The 16,274-nt window shown below is 37.0% G+C and overlaps 1 protein-coding gene and 1 long non-coding RNA gene across 2 annotated transcripts; one reads left to right on the top strand and one right to left on the bottom strand.

The window, feature by feature from the left end:
* Positions 1-7,907: 7,907 nt before the first annotated feature.
* gpr157 (G protein-coupled receptor 157) lies at positions 7,908-11,962 on the bottom strand. The gene is made up of 4 exons (XM_027170730.2): positions 11,346-11,962; positions 9,833-10,046; positions 9,045-9,239; positions 7,908-8,846 (listed from the first exon to the last, which is right to left on the bottom strand). The coding sequence occupies exons 1-4, from the start codon at positions 11,723-11,725 to the stop codon at positions 8,622-8,624; spliced, it is 1,014 nt and encodes a 337-aa protein (XP_027026531.1). The 5' UTR covers positions 11,726-11,962; the 3' UTR covers positions 7,908-8,621.
* Positions 11,429-16,076, top strand: LOC113658349. The gene is made up of 2 exons (XR_003444367.1): positions 11,429-11,863; positions 15,797-16,076. It is a non-coding gene; the product is annotated as an uncharacterized LOC113658349 (long non-coding RNA).
* Positions 16,077-16,274: the final 198 nt, after the last annotated feature.

Here is a 16,274-nt window from a genome sequence, read left to right as displayed (position 1 = left end):
TGATTAGCTTGTTAATTTAAGTTAGGTATAGAATTATATAAGTACTTTCCTGTATTTATTATTTTAATGTTCATTTAAATGTTTTTATTCTCATCCAGTAAATGAACTATGAATTAATTCTGCTGAGTCTTGCTAATATATCAATATCAATGGAAAATATGAGTGTGTGTGTGTGTGTGTGTGTGTGTGTGTGTGTGTGTGTGTGTGTGAGAGAGAGAGAGAGAGAGAGAGAGAGAGAGAGAGAGAGAGAGAATGTGTGTGTGTATGCGAGTGTGTGTATGTATGTGTTGTGTGAGAGAGTGTGTGAATCTCTATGTGATTGAGAGTATGTATGTAATGGGGTTTAATCCCCCTGAATTCCTGTCTATGTGTTTGAATGCTGCCCTGCTTTGCATCAAGACTTAAATGTTGCCTGTGGCCAATGTTTGATTGAAGGCAAAAGCACTTGAAAATGTACAAGCTTTTATCTATTAAAAAATACTAAAGTTTATTAAAAGTACATCTCATCTATGTGCTGATTGTTCCTTTATAGATCTAGTTGATACTATCTATACCGGTAAATTTGACCCTGATACATGTACACACTTTGTAGGCTTAAAGTAAGTCCTGCATTTTTTAATTCAGACACTAATCTGATGAAAAACCAGACTTCCCCCACGCTGACCTTATTCTGTCTTTGTCCCAGAGAGCGCAATGAGAGCTTGGATGACAGCTGAAGCGTGTATGCAGTGTGAAGGCTTTTTGTCTGACAGGGCAACAGAGGAAACACTGAAGGCTGTTTGGAACTGGCTTGAATCCTTTTGTCAGGTCTGAGTTAACCCACCAACCCAACTTTGATCACTGTAACAAGCAGTTGGCAGGAAAAGGAGGTCATGAATAGGCCATTTCCACTACCTTGGGGCACTTTCTAAAAGAAACCGTTCTTGTCTGATTAACTCTGATTTCTCTTGGTGTGTAAGGTGGATACTGGACATGCAAAGCACACTGGCTCCCCCTACAGACTGTGGAAGTAACTGGAATGTATAGAAGTATGCAGCAAATGCTTTTATTGGCTGGCACTGTGACTCCATGCCTCAGACTCACACTTCTGCAGTTACTGCAGTGGCTAATGGAGGCACAAAAAGCCTATTATTATCACTTTGAATCAATTCTAGGGTCTCAAAGGTTTCAAAATGTTTGTTTAACCTCCTATTGCATCCTGCATTATTAAACTTTCATTACTTTAGGGCAATATATATTTCTACTTATGTTACAATAAAATAAAGTGAAAATATATCACATTTATCTCTCATGCAAAAAAATGAAAGCATATCGATACAAAATATAAGCTAATAATATTTAGGCTCAACATTGTAACTGGTTTTAAAAAGGGACACACAAATAAAATAACATCTCATTGTTTTTGCAAATCATCTGTATAATAAAGTTACATGCATATATTTCTTTATCCAGAAACAATGAAGAAGGCACACGTGTACATCTAGTCTTCACTATAGGGGTGTATACCTCAGGTTTCCATGATACAATGTGAATTCTAATCTTGAGACAATTTTTGTTAATATTTGTTGATATTTGTCAATACCAGGGAATGTGCTGTGATGTGATTTCGCTTTATGTCAGTGCTTTTTTTTAAATAGTTACTCTGAATCTTTTTTTTATATACAATTTTGCTGTAGAAGCCTTGATAATAAGAATAAGATTAATTTATAAGCAGTTATAATGAATTCTAATAATTAAAAACCCATTTATGGTTGATGCCTCAATTCATTTCATTTGTTGCCTGTTAAATTGATGCATCAATCCAAATTGTCCAATCACTGCACCCCGAATAATATATAATGTTTTAGTCATAGCAGCTCAGAGCCTTTCCTGCCAGTTTTACCAATTCTAAATTAGACTTTGACTATTCAAGTCTTTTCTAAACCCTTTTCTAATCACGTTATAATTAATCAGTGATTCTCACTGGTCTGAAAACAAGGTATTCAGTTAATAGTCATGCAATGGTGCTCTATTCTATCAGCTCCAGGAGCTGTATAATCAAAAATGTACAATCTAAATAAAGAAGTTGTGGTAATTTATTTAACCTCTGTATTTTGCGCCTAGCTCCCCTGTTGCACTTAATTGATTAAGTGGGCAGATGGCCAAAATGCTATGAGGGAAAGTGCAAGAACTCTAGAAAAGAGTGCATTGAATGACATAATTCAGTGGATGTTGAAAGCTGCCAAAACCCTGTGTTCAGGCAAGTGTGGAGGAATTATAAAGCATTCCTTGTTCAGCGTTTCCAAATTATTAATGTAGAATGTGCCTCTTTTTAGCCTCACAGTTAATTAGTGTAGGACTGCATTTAAGTTACATCAGTACAGTTTACTTAAGTTTCCAAATTATTATAATGTACATCAGACATGAACATATTTGGAGAGATTCATATGCAGTTCTCTGAAAGATTACACAGTTCACAAATTAGAAAAAAATAATTATTGCATTAGAATAAGCCTGTTCCAACAGTTCTTAAGAGTTCTTAGCTTTCATGGCAAGAAAAATACTCTTACAGTATTAAGAAAATAGCGTATAAGCTATTGAAAACAACTCAAGTCATGTCAAGGTCACAATTCTACTATTAGTCAAACTTGCAAAATATTAACAGTGAATATACAGTCACAGCTTCTGTCCATGATTGTTAATAAATTATCAAATCATTTCCTGTCTCAATAACACCCTCCTCATAGGTCATTTCTAAGGATGTCTGAAGCAGTGCTCATTCGACAGTAGGGGTCTCTGTGCGACTGGGGTTTTGTCCCTCCTGCAGTGCAGCATTGCAGACTGCCTCATTCCTATTCTTCCCTGAGCAACTCATTAATCTTATTGATTGTGGCGTACCTTGTCAGCTTAAGCAGTAGGGACTTGGCTCCTTTATTTCTGCAGTGCACGGGACAAATGCAGAGCTGAAGTTTACAAAGAGGAGGGTGACCCCACAGCATGGGCTTTAAAGCCATTTTTTGTGGGATGTTCCTCTGCAGTGTCATAAAGCATTAGAAGGTGGGAATCCGCAATGTCCAGGAATTGGACACCGAGACAAAAAAAGTGCAGGTTTACTGTACTCAATAAATTGTGGTGAGAGCACAATCCTAAGGTTTACTGATAGTCTTGGCCAAGGTCAATAGCTCATTATTAACTGTACAGCATTGTAGCAAACAAAGTGGAGGCTGATGGGTGAAAAATGATAAAGTTGAATATATGGTGTACACATAGTACATGATGATGAGTGTAAAACAGGGCATTCAGATAAATACTTATTCATCAATTCATCTTGGTGAAGTAGGCTCCAGATTCAGGGATTCTGTAGAAACTAAAGATGTCTCTAAAACCTACTGTACTAGACATTATAGGGGTGCAGTGATTAGTGATCAGTGATTGGTTTATCAATATAAAAGGAAACAAATGTAATGCATCAAGGCATCAACTGTAAATTGATTATTAGTGATTACAACTAATAAAAAAAATTCATATTATCAAGTTTCATATAGCAAAGCATTCATATAGCATTCATATTAGCCAAGGTCAATAGCTCATTGTTAACTGTACAGCATTGTAGCAAACAAAGTGGAGGCTGATGGGTGAAAAATGATAAAGTTGAATATATGGTGTACACATAGTACATGACAGGGAATTCAGATAAATACTTATTCATCAATTCATCTTGGTGAAGTAGGCTCCAGATTCAGGGATTCTGTAGAAACTAAAGATGTCTCTAAAACCTACTGGGCACAAGGTAAGGATGCACACTCTTGTAGTGCTGAGTCTTTTTTTAAACCAATTTGCTATATGAAACTTGATCATATGAATCATTTATTATTAGTTGTAATCACTAATAATCAGTTTACAGTTGATGCCTTACATTTGTTTCCTTTTATATTGATAAACCAATCACTGATCACTAATCACTGCACCCCTATAATGTCTAATGAATGGTGAATTAGGCTCCAGACATTCAAATGCACATCAACAAAATATGATGATGGGTTGCCAATCCACCTGCGGGCATATAAACCTACAAGAGAACATGTAACACTCCACACAAACAATAACCTTTTTCTGATCCATATCCACTCCTTGATGGCTTATGATATACCCCAGGAATGATGTTGTGGTGCAGTGGAATAAAAACTTTTCAGTGTTCACAAATAGATGGTGCTAAAGGAGAGGGAGAAAAGCCATCAGGACATGGTTTATGTGCTGTTCTCTTGTCATTGAATATATCAGTATATCATCTATATTTACAATGATGTATTGATTGATGAGGTCGGGGAAGGTATCTCTTTGATAAAAGATTGAAAGACCACTAGTGCATTAGGTAGTTTAAAAGGCATAAGAAGATATTTATAGTGCCCCCTAGTGGTATGGAAAGCTTTTTTCCACTCTTCACCTTCCCTGATCAGGTTGTAAAGCTGAAAGTGAAAATCCGTGCCTCTCTGAGTTGATCCACTGTGGCATAGGGTAATGGTGCTTTATTGTGACAGAATATATCTATACAGGGTCTCAGCCTACCATCTTGGAAGTTGAAGGGTGTATAAAGGCAACAGCTAGGGCTTCCTTGATATTTCTTCCATAGCTTGAATTTTTAGGATGGACAGTAGGTTCGGTGCCTTGCTCAAGGGCACCTCAGTCGTGGTATTGCCGGCCCGAGACTCGAACCCACAACCTTAGGGTTAGGAGTCAAACTGTCTAACCATTAGGCCACGACTTCCCCTTTAATCAGATTGTGATACTCTGTTGGGATATTAACAGGTTCTTAGGTGTTGAGGCTCTCTATTGTCATCGTCCAAAAGGGTTGCTGTACAGCCATCCTAAAACGGTGTCTCTCACAGTGGAGAACCAATGGATGAGTTCCTTTAACAGAAGTTTAATGGAGAGGTGATGACAAATAGGGTAATTATCTCAGTGTGGAACCATTCCACTCAAATTTCCAGAGGGACTTTCTGGTGGGTAATGCCATCCCTGATAGTCTGATTGTTTACCACAGTGATTCTATGGGCAGATGCACATGGTTCACATGGGAATATTGAGCTCCTGCACCAGTTGGTGGTGGATAAGATTAATAGTGGAACTCAAATCTATGAGCTCGGCTATCTGGTGGGTCTGAACGGCTGGTAAAAAGAAAGATGAAAGAGATGAGTGGGCCTTTCCCCAAATGGCTTTGTTAGGGCAGGTAGCACAGCGATGACCTAGTTGTCCACAATACAGGCACAAACCCTGGGTGATTTATCGCTGTCGCTCCTCTGCTGAAACCAAAGTCATTCTCAGCTATTTGTGGGCACTCTCTGTACAGTAGGTGGGTTCATGGATGGATGGTTGCGATGGAGATTGTCTAGCCAAATGGCAAGACTGATGAACTGATATAGTGTAAGGGCATCGTGCCTGCATGAGTGCACGCCACTCTAAGTGGCCAATTTCTAAATTGGATGGTGTATTCTGCTACCGTGCTGATCCCTTGACATAGCTGTAACAAATGTACAGAAATGTCCTTCCTCCCACAGGGTATTCAAAGACCTCCGGGATCTGCTGAGTGAAATAGGCAAAGGAACTCTTGATTTGGGAGTTATCCCTCACAGCTGATGAACATTCCAAAGCTTTCTCTTTAGCAGAGACATAACAAAGGCACACAGAGTTGTTTCATTTGAAAATGCCTCGGGTTGATGGGTGAAATAAATACTGCATTGAAATAGAATCTCTTTACATTTTTCTGCGGAGTCATCAAACTTGGGGAGTGCCATCTTGACTGATTCGGCTTGCATAAATGGGAGTCCTCGAATGGCGATCAGTAATTACTCATTTGTAGCCTGGAGCAAGGTTATTTGCTGATGGTAAAGATTGTAGCATTTCTCCTTGCTACAAGCATCAGTAGCTGTGGAAACTCCGCTGGATCCATGTGGCATTTTATTTAAACACCGAAGCATACAATCCAGAATTGTGAGGCAACATAAACGAACAGTAAACAGGCAGAGTTCAATAAAAAGTGAAGCAATCCACAGAACAAACAAATCCATAACACAGAATCCAAATAGCACAAAAACCAACAAACAGAAATCATACATACATACGGTATGCAGAAAACCGACAATGCTTCGCAGTGAACAATAGCGTGAGCATGGTAGAAATGCCTATGGATGCAGAAGTGAACAGATTGGAAGTGCTAGTACTTGGATGATGGTTGCCTCCGGTTGTGAGGAGGGGAACATGCGATGCCTGATGTTACCCTTAAGCAAACAAGCAGGAAATTGCATCAAAAACTACTAACATGGATAACATAAACGGAATTAAACTACCTCACCACAGACACCACCATTACTGTATATTCCATGAACAACAGTACTATTAAGAGGTATCTATAAATGTATTATTGTAATTAAAGAGGGGGGGGGGGCAGGCAGGCACTGTGGCTTAGTGGTTAGCACGTTCGCCTCACACCTCCAGGGTTGAGGTTCGATTCCCGCCTCCGCCTTGTGTGTGTGGAGTTTGCATGTTCTCCCCGTGCCTTGGGGGTTTCCTCCGGGAACTCCGGTCCAAAGACATGCATGGTAGGTTGATTGGCATCTCTGGAAAATTGTCCGTATTGTGTGTGATTGCGTGAGTGAATGAGAGTGTGTGTGTGCCCTGCAATGGGTTGGCACTCAGTCCAGGGTGTATCCTGAGTTGATGCCCGATGATGCCTGAGATAGGCACAGGCTCCCAGTGACCCGAGGTAGTTCGGATAAAGCGGTAGAAAATTAATGAATGAATGTAATTAAAGGAGCTATTTGGATTTCCATGCCATTGTAAATTTAACACCCCTGTAAATTATTTAAACAATTTTAGACCTGTAGGGATCTGTGAATTGTAGCCATGTTATTTAACTGGTCATTTGAATGAATTGGCTTTAATCCAAATCTCAGTCATTCAAAAACTGGCAGATCTATAATTAATGTCAACAATGATCAAAGTCCAAATCAGCTATAACAACTGTACAGAGAGCTCAGCTGTGAAATGGTACACCATACAACACACACTCAAAGAAAGCCCTGTGTAAATTACAAATACAACACCAACACAAGATCTGAGCAACTGAAGCTTCATGTAATGGGTTTCCATGGCAGAGCAGCTGCACACAAGTATAAGATCATTATGTGCAATGCCATGCATCATGCACGGAACTTCAGAGCAGTGCAAACGTGTTCTCTGGAGTCTGGCGGTTTTATGAACAAATCTGGTCTTGGATGCCAGAACGTTTCCTACCAGATTGCACAAAGAAAAATAGCAAAGTTTGATAACAGTCTGTGGTTTCAGCTCAGCACCTTATTTCCAGTGAAGAGTAATGATAATTCTACAGCATACAAATACATTTTAGACAATTGTATGCTGCCAGCTTTGTGGACCTAGTATGGGGAAGGCCCATGCTCCAGCATGACTGTGGCCCTGAGCTCTATGGAGAATTTGTGGATTGACAAGTAGTCTGGAGGAACTCCAGTGGTCTATAGAGCCCTGACCTCACCCCCACTGAACACCTTTGAGAAGAGTAAAAGAGATACAGATGTAATATGTTGTTAGTACTGAGCAATCATTAGAGTTGCTTAGCATTAGCTGCTGCCTTCAGAGTAGTGAGTCACTAAATGTCCTAATCAGCTCCAGCATGGCCTACGGTCACATGCTCCATTAAAATATGTCAAATAGACAGTTCTCCACGTCTGCTCTTTCTCTAGCTCCAAGAAGGGAATTTAAAAAGTGACTTTAAAGTATTTCTGATTGGATGGATATGTGGAGATTTTGAGTGACTTGTTAAACTTTATAGAGGAATTGTGGATCATTATGTTTGAGTGTGTTCGCCATCATATGAACAAAGATAACACAATGAAACACAATCACACAAGCTGAAATGACTCTTGGTCAATGTAACTTTACTAAAAAACAAAACAAAAACCATAACAGTAAAAATATCAATAAAGTGTACTATGCCACAAATTTCCATTTTTCAAATAATATATATACACAGACTATTAAGATCAATGATCTGGATCAGTAATTATTTTCCAGGTTATCCTGTAATTTTCACTAGATCAGATTACACCCTAACAGTCAGTCTGGTTACAGGTAAATAATGGCATGCTACATATCCAACTTGTTTAAAACAGAATTTCAAATACATTGTTAGTCCATTTCAAGGCACTCCGTGCTGTAAGATGTATTTAGTCAGAAAATGACTGAGGTATTCAAATAGTATGTTCACAGTACGTGCAGGGTTTTGGTCACGTAACTAAATGACCTCTAAATCCTCACATCCCTGAGCTCATGATTAAGTGGGGAAAAAATACTAAAGTGCCAGCATACAACACAGCACTGCTACACTGTGAACATAAAGGACACTCGGACTCTAGAAAGTGTAGCATGTGACTGCAGTCTTCTTTAATCCTTCAACGCACTCGCAATCAGAAAGTGGAGTTTTGAACACTCACACACATCCACCTGCTCCTCTGTGCAGAAAGCATGGCAGTCACTTTACAGTTCATCAAGTTTTCCAGCAGATCTGCTTGGCTGAGTGTGGTGCTCTAGATTAAGTGCTGAAGGTCAACAAGCAAGCAGGGTTTTACTTACTATTCCTCATCCTCACTTTCATCAACTCCCATGTGTGAGACGCTGGGCCTGTCTGTGTGAGAATACGAGTGTGTTTTAGCTCTGTGGTAAGACGGAATATCCGAGTTGCTCTGTGTGTCATGGCTTCGACAGCAGAGCCGAGCCAACAGTCTTGCCCGCACCGGTCGAGTGCACAGAACAAACATGATGCAGTTTGCAGCTCCTTGAAAGGTGTTCCCGATTCCCTGCATAAAAAAAAAAGCAGAACAACTTGAATTTAAGGAAACTCATGTTTTATTCTTTCTTTTTATAATGCAAAGAGAAACCGATGCTTAAATACAGGTAGGTTTCAATTTTCAAAATCAGAAACCGTGTTAGAAATGCATGTCTCCCCTCCCTCCTTTTTCTTTTTAATTAATGGAGATGATTTACTTCATGCTTACATGTAAGGTGACCAGCACAGGGTTTTGTCTGACAGGAGAGTCAGTGAGCAGCAGCACAAAGCGAACGGTGCTCCAAATGCGCAGTGTGATGAAGATGATGGGAATGAGTGTGAGCTTTCTGTCTGCCATTGCAGGAACTGAGTGAGAAAGTCGGTTACAGGCCAAGATGGGCCGGTACTCTGAGAGGGCTGCATGCTGGATAGAAAAGTTTAAGAAGCTTATAATTACAGACAAGAATCAGCAAATGGGACTAACTTTCACACTTTCAATTGATTCTTGTCCGTAGTAAACAACTTTAGAAAGCATTTTTCTTTTTATCTTAAAGCCAATGTCACATGGATTTATTATCAGCTGTAATAAAATAACACAGCAAATTACCAGAACATTAAAATGAAAATGAATACCAATTTCAGGCAGCTATATGATGAGAGCATAAAGCTGGATTTAGCACTGGGTAACTGTGGTTTATGATGTGGCATAATACATAAAATGGGGTGAATTATGGAGCTTTTGTCCAGATATGACAATCTAAAAAAAAACTCCATTCATCCAATAAAGGAAAAAATACAAGCAGCAGATTAAACAGATTAAACCTTAATGTATTATGCTCACTTTTTCTAGGCTCAAGCACAACATAAGAATAAGAATAGAATAAACCAAAGACAACTGTACAATATATAATTGAAACCCTCACTAGTTCCACATCTATACTGAAAGCACAAGACCAGACAGTTTCACAATGTGACATATCGATAATGAAAGATAAAACACAGACACCATCAGCTTACCGCTTTGTGGATGTGTCTCTTGATGAGGATATAAAGCACAGGCAGTATCACATAGGCAAGTAGTTCCCATATCTTTCCAGTGAGTAGCATCCATAACACATGATCGCTTTCCTTGATGCTGATCCAGCACCATCCGACAGACACCTCGGACGCATCGTAGCCGATCTTCTGCAGAGACACGGCTGCCACTGTGATGGCCAGGGGAACGCCCCAACTATAACAGACAGAATTCTAGTTAAACACACAACAGTGAGTTATACACTATTTGACAAATGGTGGTAGAATTTACTGACTTATGACCTGCAGCTAAAATGCTTCACACAGTCGGTTACTCATTTTTGTAGTTTGTGCAAAATACCTGCTGATGCCCGTTTTTAAATAACACAGTCATCATTAAAAGTCTATTTACAAAGATGCAAAACACCAAAATTTAAAATGAACTGAAATGTAATTAGCTTTATACTGTACATCACCGGTCAAAGTTTTGACATTAAATCTGACCAAACATATTTTGAATGATAGTAAGAATATTTTGGCTGATGAACCTGTAGAAGCAAGATTAGAACATGGTGGAAATTGTTCTACTTCCTGTAGAAAAATGTACAGAAAGCCTCACATCATCAATGATTAACATTACGGTCACTGTTGTCAGAGATGCTGTTACAGAAAACGAATCAACAAGTGAATCAAATATGATTCAAGTCATTTCTGTTGAAGTTCCAGCAGCATTCTGACCACAGAAAGCAAAAAGAGGATGTAAAAGTTAGAAGCTCAATGAAACCACCAGCCGATCTGTTTCACAATGTATAGTAGACGATGTCGAATTATATTTGCTACAAAAATGTATGAGGAGATTGACAGAAATGAGAGAGAAATAAATAATATATATATATTCAATGGCCAGTTTGTTAGGCACACCTTGTTGCACTCATAGAAAGTGTAGCAAACTGTACCAGTCATTGTTGCTTAATCTTTTTCCTTTATCTTTTACCTAGAAGGGTGTGTGTACCTTTAAAACTCTGCAAGCTAATTACAGATCGATTATTACATTATACCAACATTTATATCTGAAAGATAAATATTAAAAGGTGCAAATGATAAGGGACTAATCTCAGGGACAAGGAAAGGTACACATTAGTAGGCCTACCTTTTTTTAAACCCCCTGAGTGTGTGCACAGTGCATTATGTACAGTATGTTATGTTGTGCTACAATGATGCACATCGAGGATAAAATGTATTGTGTATAAAATGTAACCAGAAAGAGAGGAACACATTGTAACCACAGGTCAGCAAAATGGGAAGGTTCAGTTTTGTCAATAATAATAACAACAATATTAATATTAATAATAATAACAACAACAACAACAACATTGTACATTGTAATAGTAATAATAATAATAATGGTCATAATAACAATGATAATAAATTATTATTGTTGTTGTTGTAATAATAATAATAATAATAATAATAATAACAACAACAACATGAACCATGTATAGCACCCAGGATATACCTGATGAGATGAAAATATAAGACCAAACTGTCGGCTAGTCTCTGACTGGACTTCACGATGAACATGTACAGGTACACAGCAATGGCCACGGTCCAGAAGAAGGAGCTGGTGTTGGAGAAAGTGGAAAAGGCTCCTTGCGTCACGCAGTCCCAAGTGTTCGCTTTAAAAACTTTATAAACTCCGTACGAGTAAGAGACGGCTGAGATTAAATCAGCTACCGAGAGGAAGACTAACAGCTGTCTCGGTGTGGTTCTTAAATCGGGCCACAGCGCGTACGTGCTAATAACCAGCACAGAGCCCAAGACCGAGAGAGCACAAGACAACAATATTACAACCTGCTCATACACAGCCACGTCCTCCTGCTCCCACCACACCGCCATGACTTCCTCAAACAACCCCTGTGAGGACAGAAGACCGGATTAGGGCTGGATTTCATGCGTAAAATCTCAGGAAAGTCAGTCTGGCGTCTCCATTTCACTTGGTTTCGTCGAACGTCGCGTTTTGTTTTTTAACCTACGGTAAGTTTTAAATTCCTGTCTAAATACAAAATATCCCTTTTTATTTTTTTAGACACACGAACAAATCTGTTCAGTAAAGTTTCGTCACTTCAAAGGAAAAACATGGAAGTGTGAGTGAGAGAGAGCTTCACTTGGTGTCACTTTAACTCCTCCCAGTGAAAGTCAAGCTGAACTCAAACAAATAAAACATTTTTATTACTAATTACCATATTAACATACAATTTACCAACAGAATTCTAAATTCTAACTCTTTTTTTTATTTTAAATGATTTATATTTCTTTATTCGTATTTCTCGCAGATTAATATATTGAACGCAGCCTATACGATTATAAAACGATAATAAACATTAAATGAGTTTCTATGTTATAATAATAATAATAATAATAATAATAATAATATATTTATTGTTATTATTTAAATTTAATGGTCCTTTAACGTGTGGTTATACAGAGTGGCCACTAGATGGCGTCATAAACCACGAGGCAAAAAAACAGCAGCTCTTCACTGTGCCCTTGTGAAATTATACACAGTCATCGAAGGAGGTCAAAAAACGTATATGTTATTATTGATTCATTCGTTGTTGTTTTTTTTATAATAATATAATGATATAATATTTTTTTCTAAATAATGTAAGCATCGCCTGTGTTTTTACAGGCAGACAGTGATATTTTTGTGGCTTTCAATCCTGAAGCACTAAACTATATAAGGCTTTTCATCTATTACAATTCTGTAAATAGTATAATAATAATAATAATAATAATAATAATAATAATAATAATAAGTTGTACTTTTCAGTGTAGCATGTTTGTACCTGTATGTTTTACATAAGTGAATATAGTGTATGTTTACAATGCATAGGAAAATATTTAGAAAATTATTTCGAAAATATATATTTTTTTTTAAATGAAAAGCAATTGGACATTATTTTAATAATTATAATAACAATTGTAATTTCTTTTATATGTTTTTTTATTAAAATGATGAGCACATATAGTATAGTGTATATATAGTATAGTATAATAAATATATCCAGTATTTATGGATAAGTGCAAATGCTGAAATATATAAAAAGAAACCCAAGAGAGAAGAGTAAGAGAGGAACGCAGACTGTATATAATAGTAAATATTGATCTTTTTTGTGTTATTTACTAGACAGGCTATGTTATAGAAAGAAAGTATCCAATATCTCTTTATATCAGCATCGGTAGAAGCCTTGCATCATCAGTCTTGATGTGGACTTTTCACAGTGTCTTGCTTTTTATTACCTTTTGTGTGGTTTATACACCTTTACTTTTCTCTTTTACTGTACATTACACTTAGAATTGTACTTTTTTTTATTTAAATCTCCTTTGCATATCTTTTCAATGATCTTGTCTCACTGTAGGCTGCAGCAGTTCTACTTTATGAATTAATATGACATGACCTCACTTTATTGTTTTATTAACATAAATAAATGATACATTCTACTCAAGTGGATCTTTTAGCAATATTAACTGTTCATAAAGCATAAAATAATATCTTACCATGCTTTCTGAATTCGGATATATGCAGTTACAAGTGTCTTTTGATATCATAAAACTTTTTCTTGCCATATTGTCGGATAGTGAGCTGGTTTCTAGTGGCCCCATCACTGAGTTTGCAGTATTGCTGATACATTGAAAGGAAAATCTCCCCCTCCTCATTTAGTTATCTACAGGGCGATGCAGAGGCTCGCCTCCTGAAGAGCTGCAGTGTTTCATCCTGCTATATTCTGCAGCAAATGCATCATCTCATCTCAGAGAAAGCGAGAGCAAGCAAGCAGGAGAGAGAGTGAGAGATAGAGAGAGAGATCAATTCTTTTCCTAAAGATGAGCCAACACGTTAGGCCGGTTTGCTGTACATTTTTTCTCGTGTGGGTGTCATGCAGTGGCTCATTGTCATTCTCTATAGCTGTACATAGCTGCAGGAAGTAGCTTCGTATTTTGCTTGTGAATTCTACAGCAGAAATAGCCACATCAGACCTTTTCCTACATTGGCCTGAGAATCAACGGTCTCTATGTCTTAACCTTTTATACTCTACCAAACTGTGTCTTGCATAATTGTGTGTTTCCACAAAAAGAAGTCAAAATAGTCTAATTATAATGTTTTATAGGTTTCTCAAGCTGAGCCTTGTTTTGTCCTCTCATTCTGGTGCAGATTTTCCACTAGGAGCATGCTGCATAACATAGTATGTACTATATAGTGAATTGGATATTCTGTACAGTTCAAAAACTAGTTATACAAATACACTAATTGAATACTATATTAAAGTAATATATTGTATATGTTATACACACCTTTTAAATGTTCATGGAATACTGAATTAGTAGCTTATAATATCAAGAATCAAGACTCAAGAGGTTTATTTGCCATAACAGAGAAAAACAGAGAGGTGTAAGTCTGTACATGCAATCAAGTATAATAAAATACCCAATAAAATAAAAATGCAATTAAATGAAATACAATATGATGTAAACTATGTAGGGAGGAATATTGCACATTATGCAGTTCTTATGCAGATCTCACTGTATCATCAGATGGTAAGTAGTGTGAGGAAGAAAATTACTGAGGTATAACAGATAATTATGTACATACGCACAACTTTAGAATTATAAATTAGATAGAAAATAGATTTATAAAGTCTGTAAATCAAGACAGTTTTTAGTGTATTAGTGAGCAAAGTAAAATATTTCATTGAAGATAATTCATAAAATCAAATCAAATAAAAAAAGGATTTATTTACAGTGATTACATTGGGATTGCTGTTAATTAGGGGAAGTCTAAAGTTTACACTGTGTGTACTCTGTACAACATATGCTGTATATGCCATAGGTTTTATATGTTTGAGGATTATACTGAACATCTTTGGATATTATTTTACTGTAAAAATGTACATTGTTTTATGACATTATTTTATTGTATGTACTTAAAAGGAATGATACAGGAAAATGTCAGACATAAAGTACAAATGTCAATCATAAAAGCAACCATAAATGGCTTATAAATGTGAATATGTATTTAATATAGAACTCATTTTGTATAGTATGTTACTATGAAATCTGATCACAAGCTTGTGCATATTCTGTTACAGATTTATTACTGATAACCTTAATAAACAATTCTGTAGATTAGTGTTTTTAGTTCAATATTAATTTGATTTGTGTAACACCTTACTATTCCACCTTTAGTGAAAGTCTTTTTAAACGATTGATATGATTTACTGATTTAAATATAGAAGCATTCAGTCATCTTTGACACCGATTTGAATGAGAGCTTCCTTTATTTCAAGTACAGGCACATCAGCACCATAAAATAATTTTACCACCAAAAGCCCCTTCTGACTCACAGCCAAGTGATTCTTCTCATGCTTGCACAACCTGCTTTTCACAAGGAACCTTAAACAAACAGCTGAACACAATCAGAAAAAAACACACACATCAATGACCCTGTTCATAGCTTATATTTAATACTTTGATTTCATAAAACCAAGTTTCTTTTTTCTGTGTGAGTAAAAATCTTAGATGGTGTCTGTATAATTTGTATTGAGATTCATATATGACTTTTCATATTTTCAATGTGCAATGACTTTTTTTTAGTCGATGACAGATGAGTTTATTTTCATTTCGGCTGGTGGTTTCCTACATTACTCATAACGCCACACCAGAGGGATTCAACACTTGCTTTATCTTTACCTATTGCTACCAGAACTCCATTAATATGACCAGCTGTCTCAGCTCTGCATAATCATTACTAAAAAATGGTGAGAGAAAAGAAACTCTAACTCATTTCAGAAGGTTTCTGTCTATGAAAGCTTTGGAAATGTAACATCTCTGAACAGGCTTTGTATCCGTACAACCGATCTGGCAGTGTGATCATCTTAACCTTAACTCAGCATCTTCCTGTTTTTTTTTAAGACTGCAGAAATGCTGATTGGTCAGCAGAAGCTCTTAGTTGTGAAGCTGCAAGACATCAGAGTGAAGACAAATAGTACATGTTCCAGCAACACCTCTCAGATAAATGTTTCCTTTACATCAGACACAGTACTACACAACATCCGAGCAGTTCTTTCCCCAAAGGTCTTGAATCCTCGATAAACAACTAAGCACCACTGACCTTCCATTTACTCTGTAGTGTTGTATGCAGACTTTTGTATTTGTAGTGTGTTTATTATATTTTATAAATTTCCTGTTTAAATATTGTTTCTTTGTATATGTCCTTGCGCAGATAGTTGCCAGTTTAGTTTTCTGTCATACCTGAGCATCCTCACGTTTCAGATCGCCGCGAAACTAGCTCACCTACTGAATATCATTATAACTGTGCTAGTACAGGCCCATGGCAATAACAAATCTGGCACAAATCACACAAGAATTGTTACACACATCACAAATATTT

The sequence above is a fragment of the Tachysurus fulvidraco genome, chromosome 23 (genome assembly GCF_022655615.1).
Source record: "Tachysurus fulvidraco isolate hzauxx_2018 chromosome 23, HZAU_PFXX_2.0, whole genome shotgun sequence".
Lineage (NCBI taxonomy): Eukaryota > Metazoa > Chordata > Actinopteri > Siluriformes > Bagridae > Tachysurus > Tachysurus fulvidraco.
The sequence above is the reverse complement of the archived record's forward strand: the minus strand, read 5'-3'. Positions and strand labels throughout refer to the sequence as shown.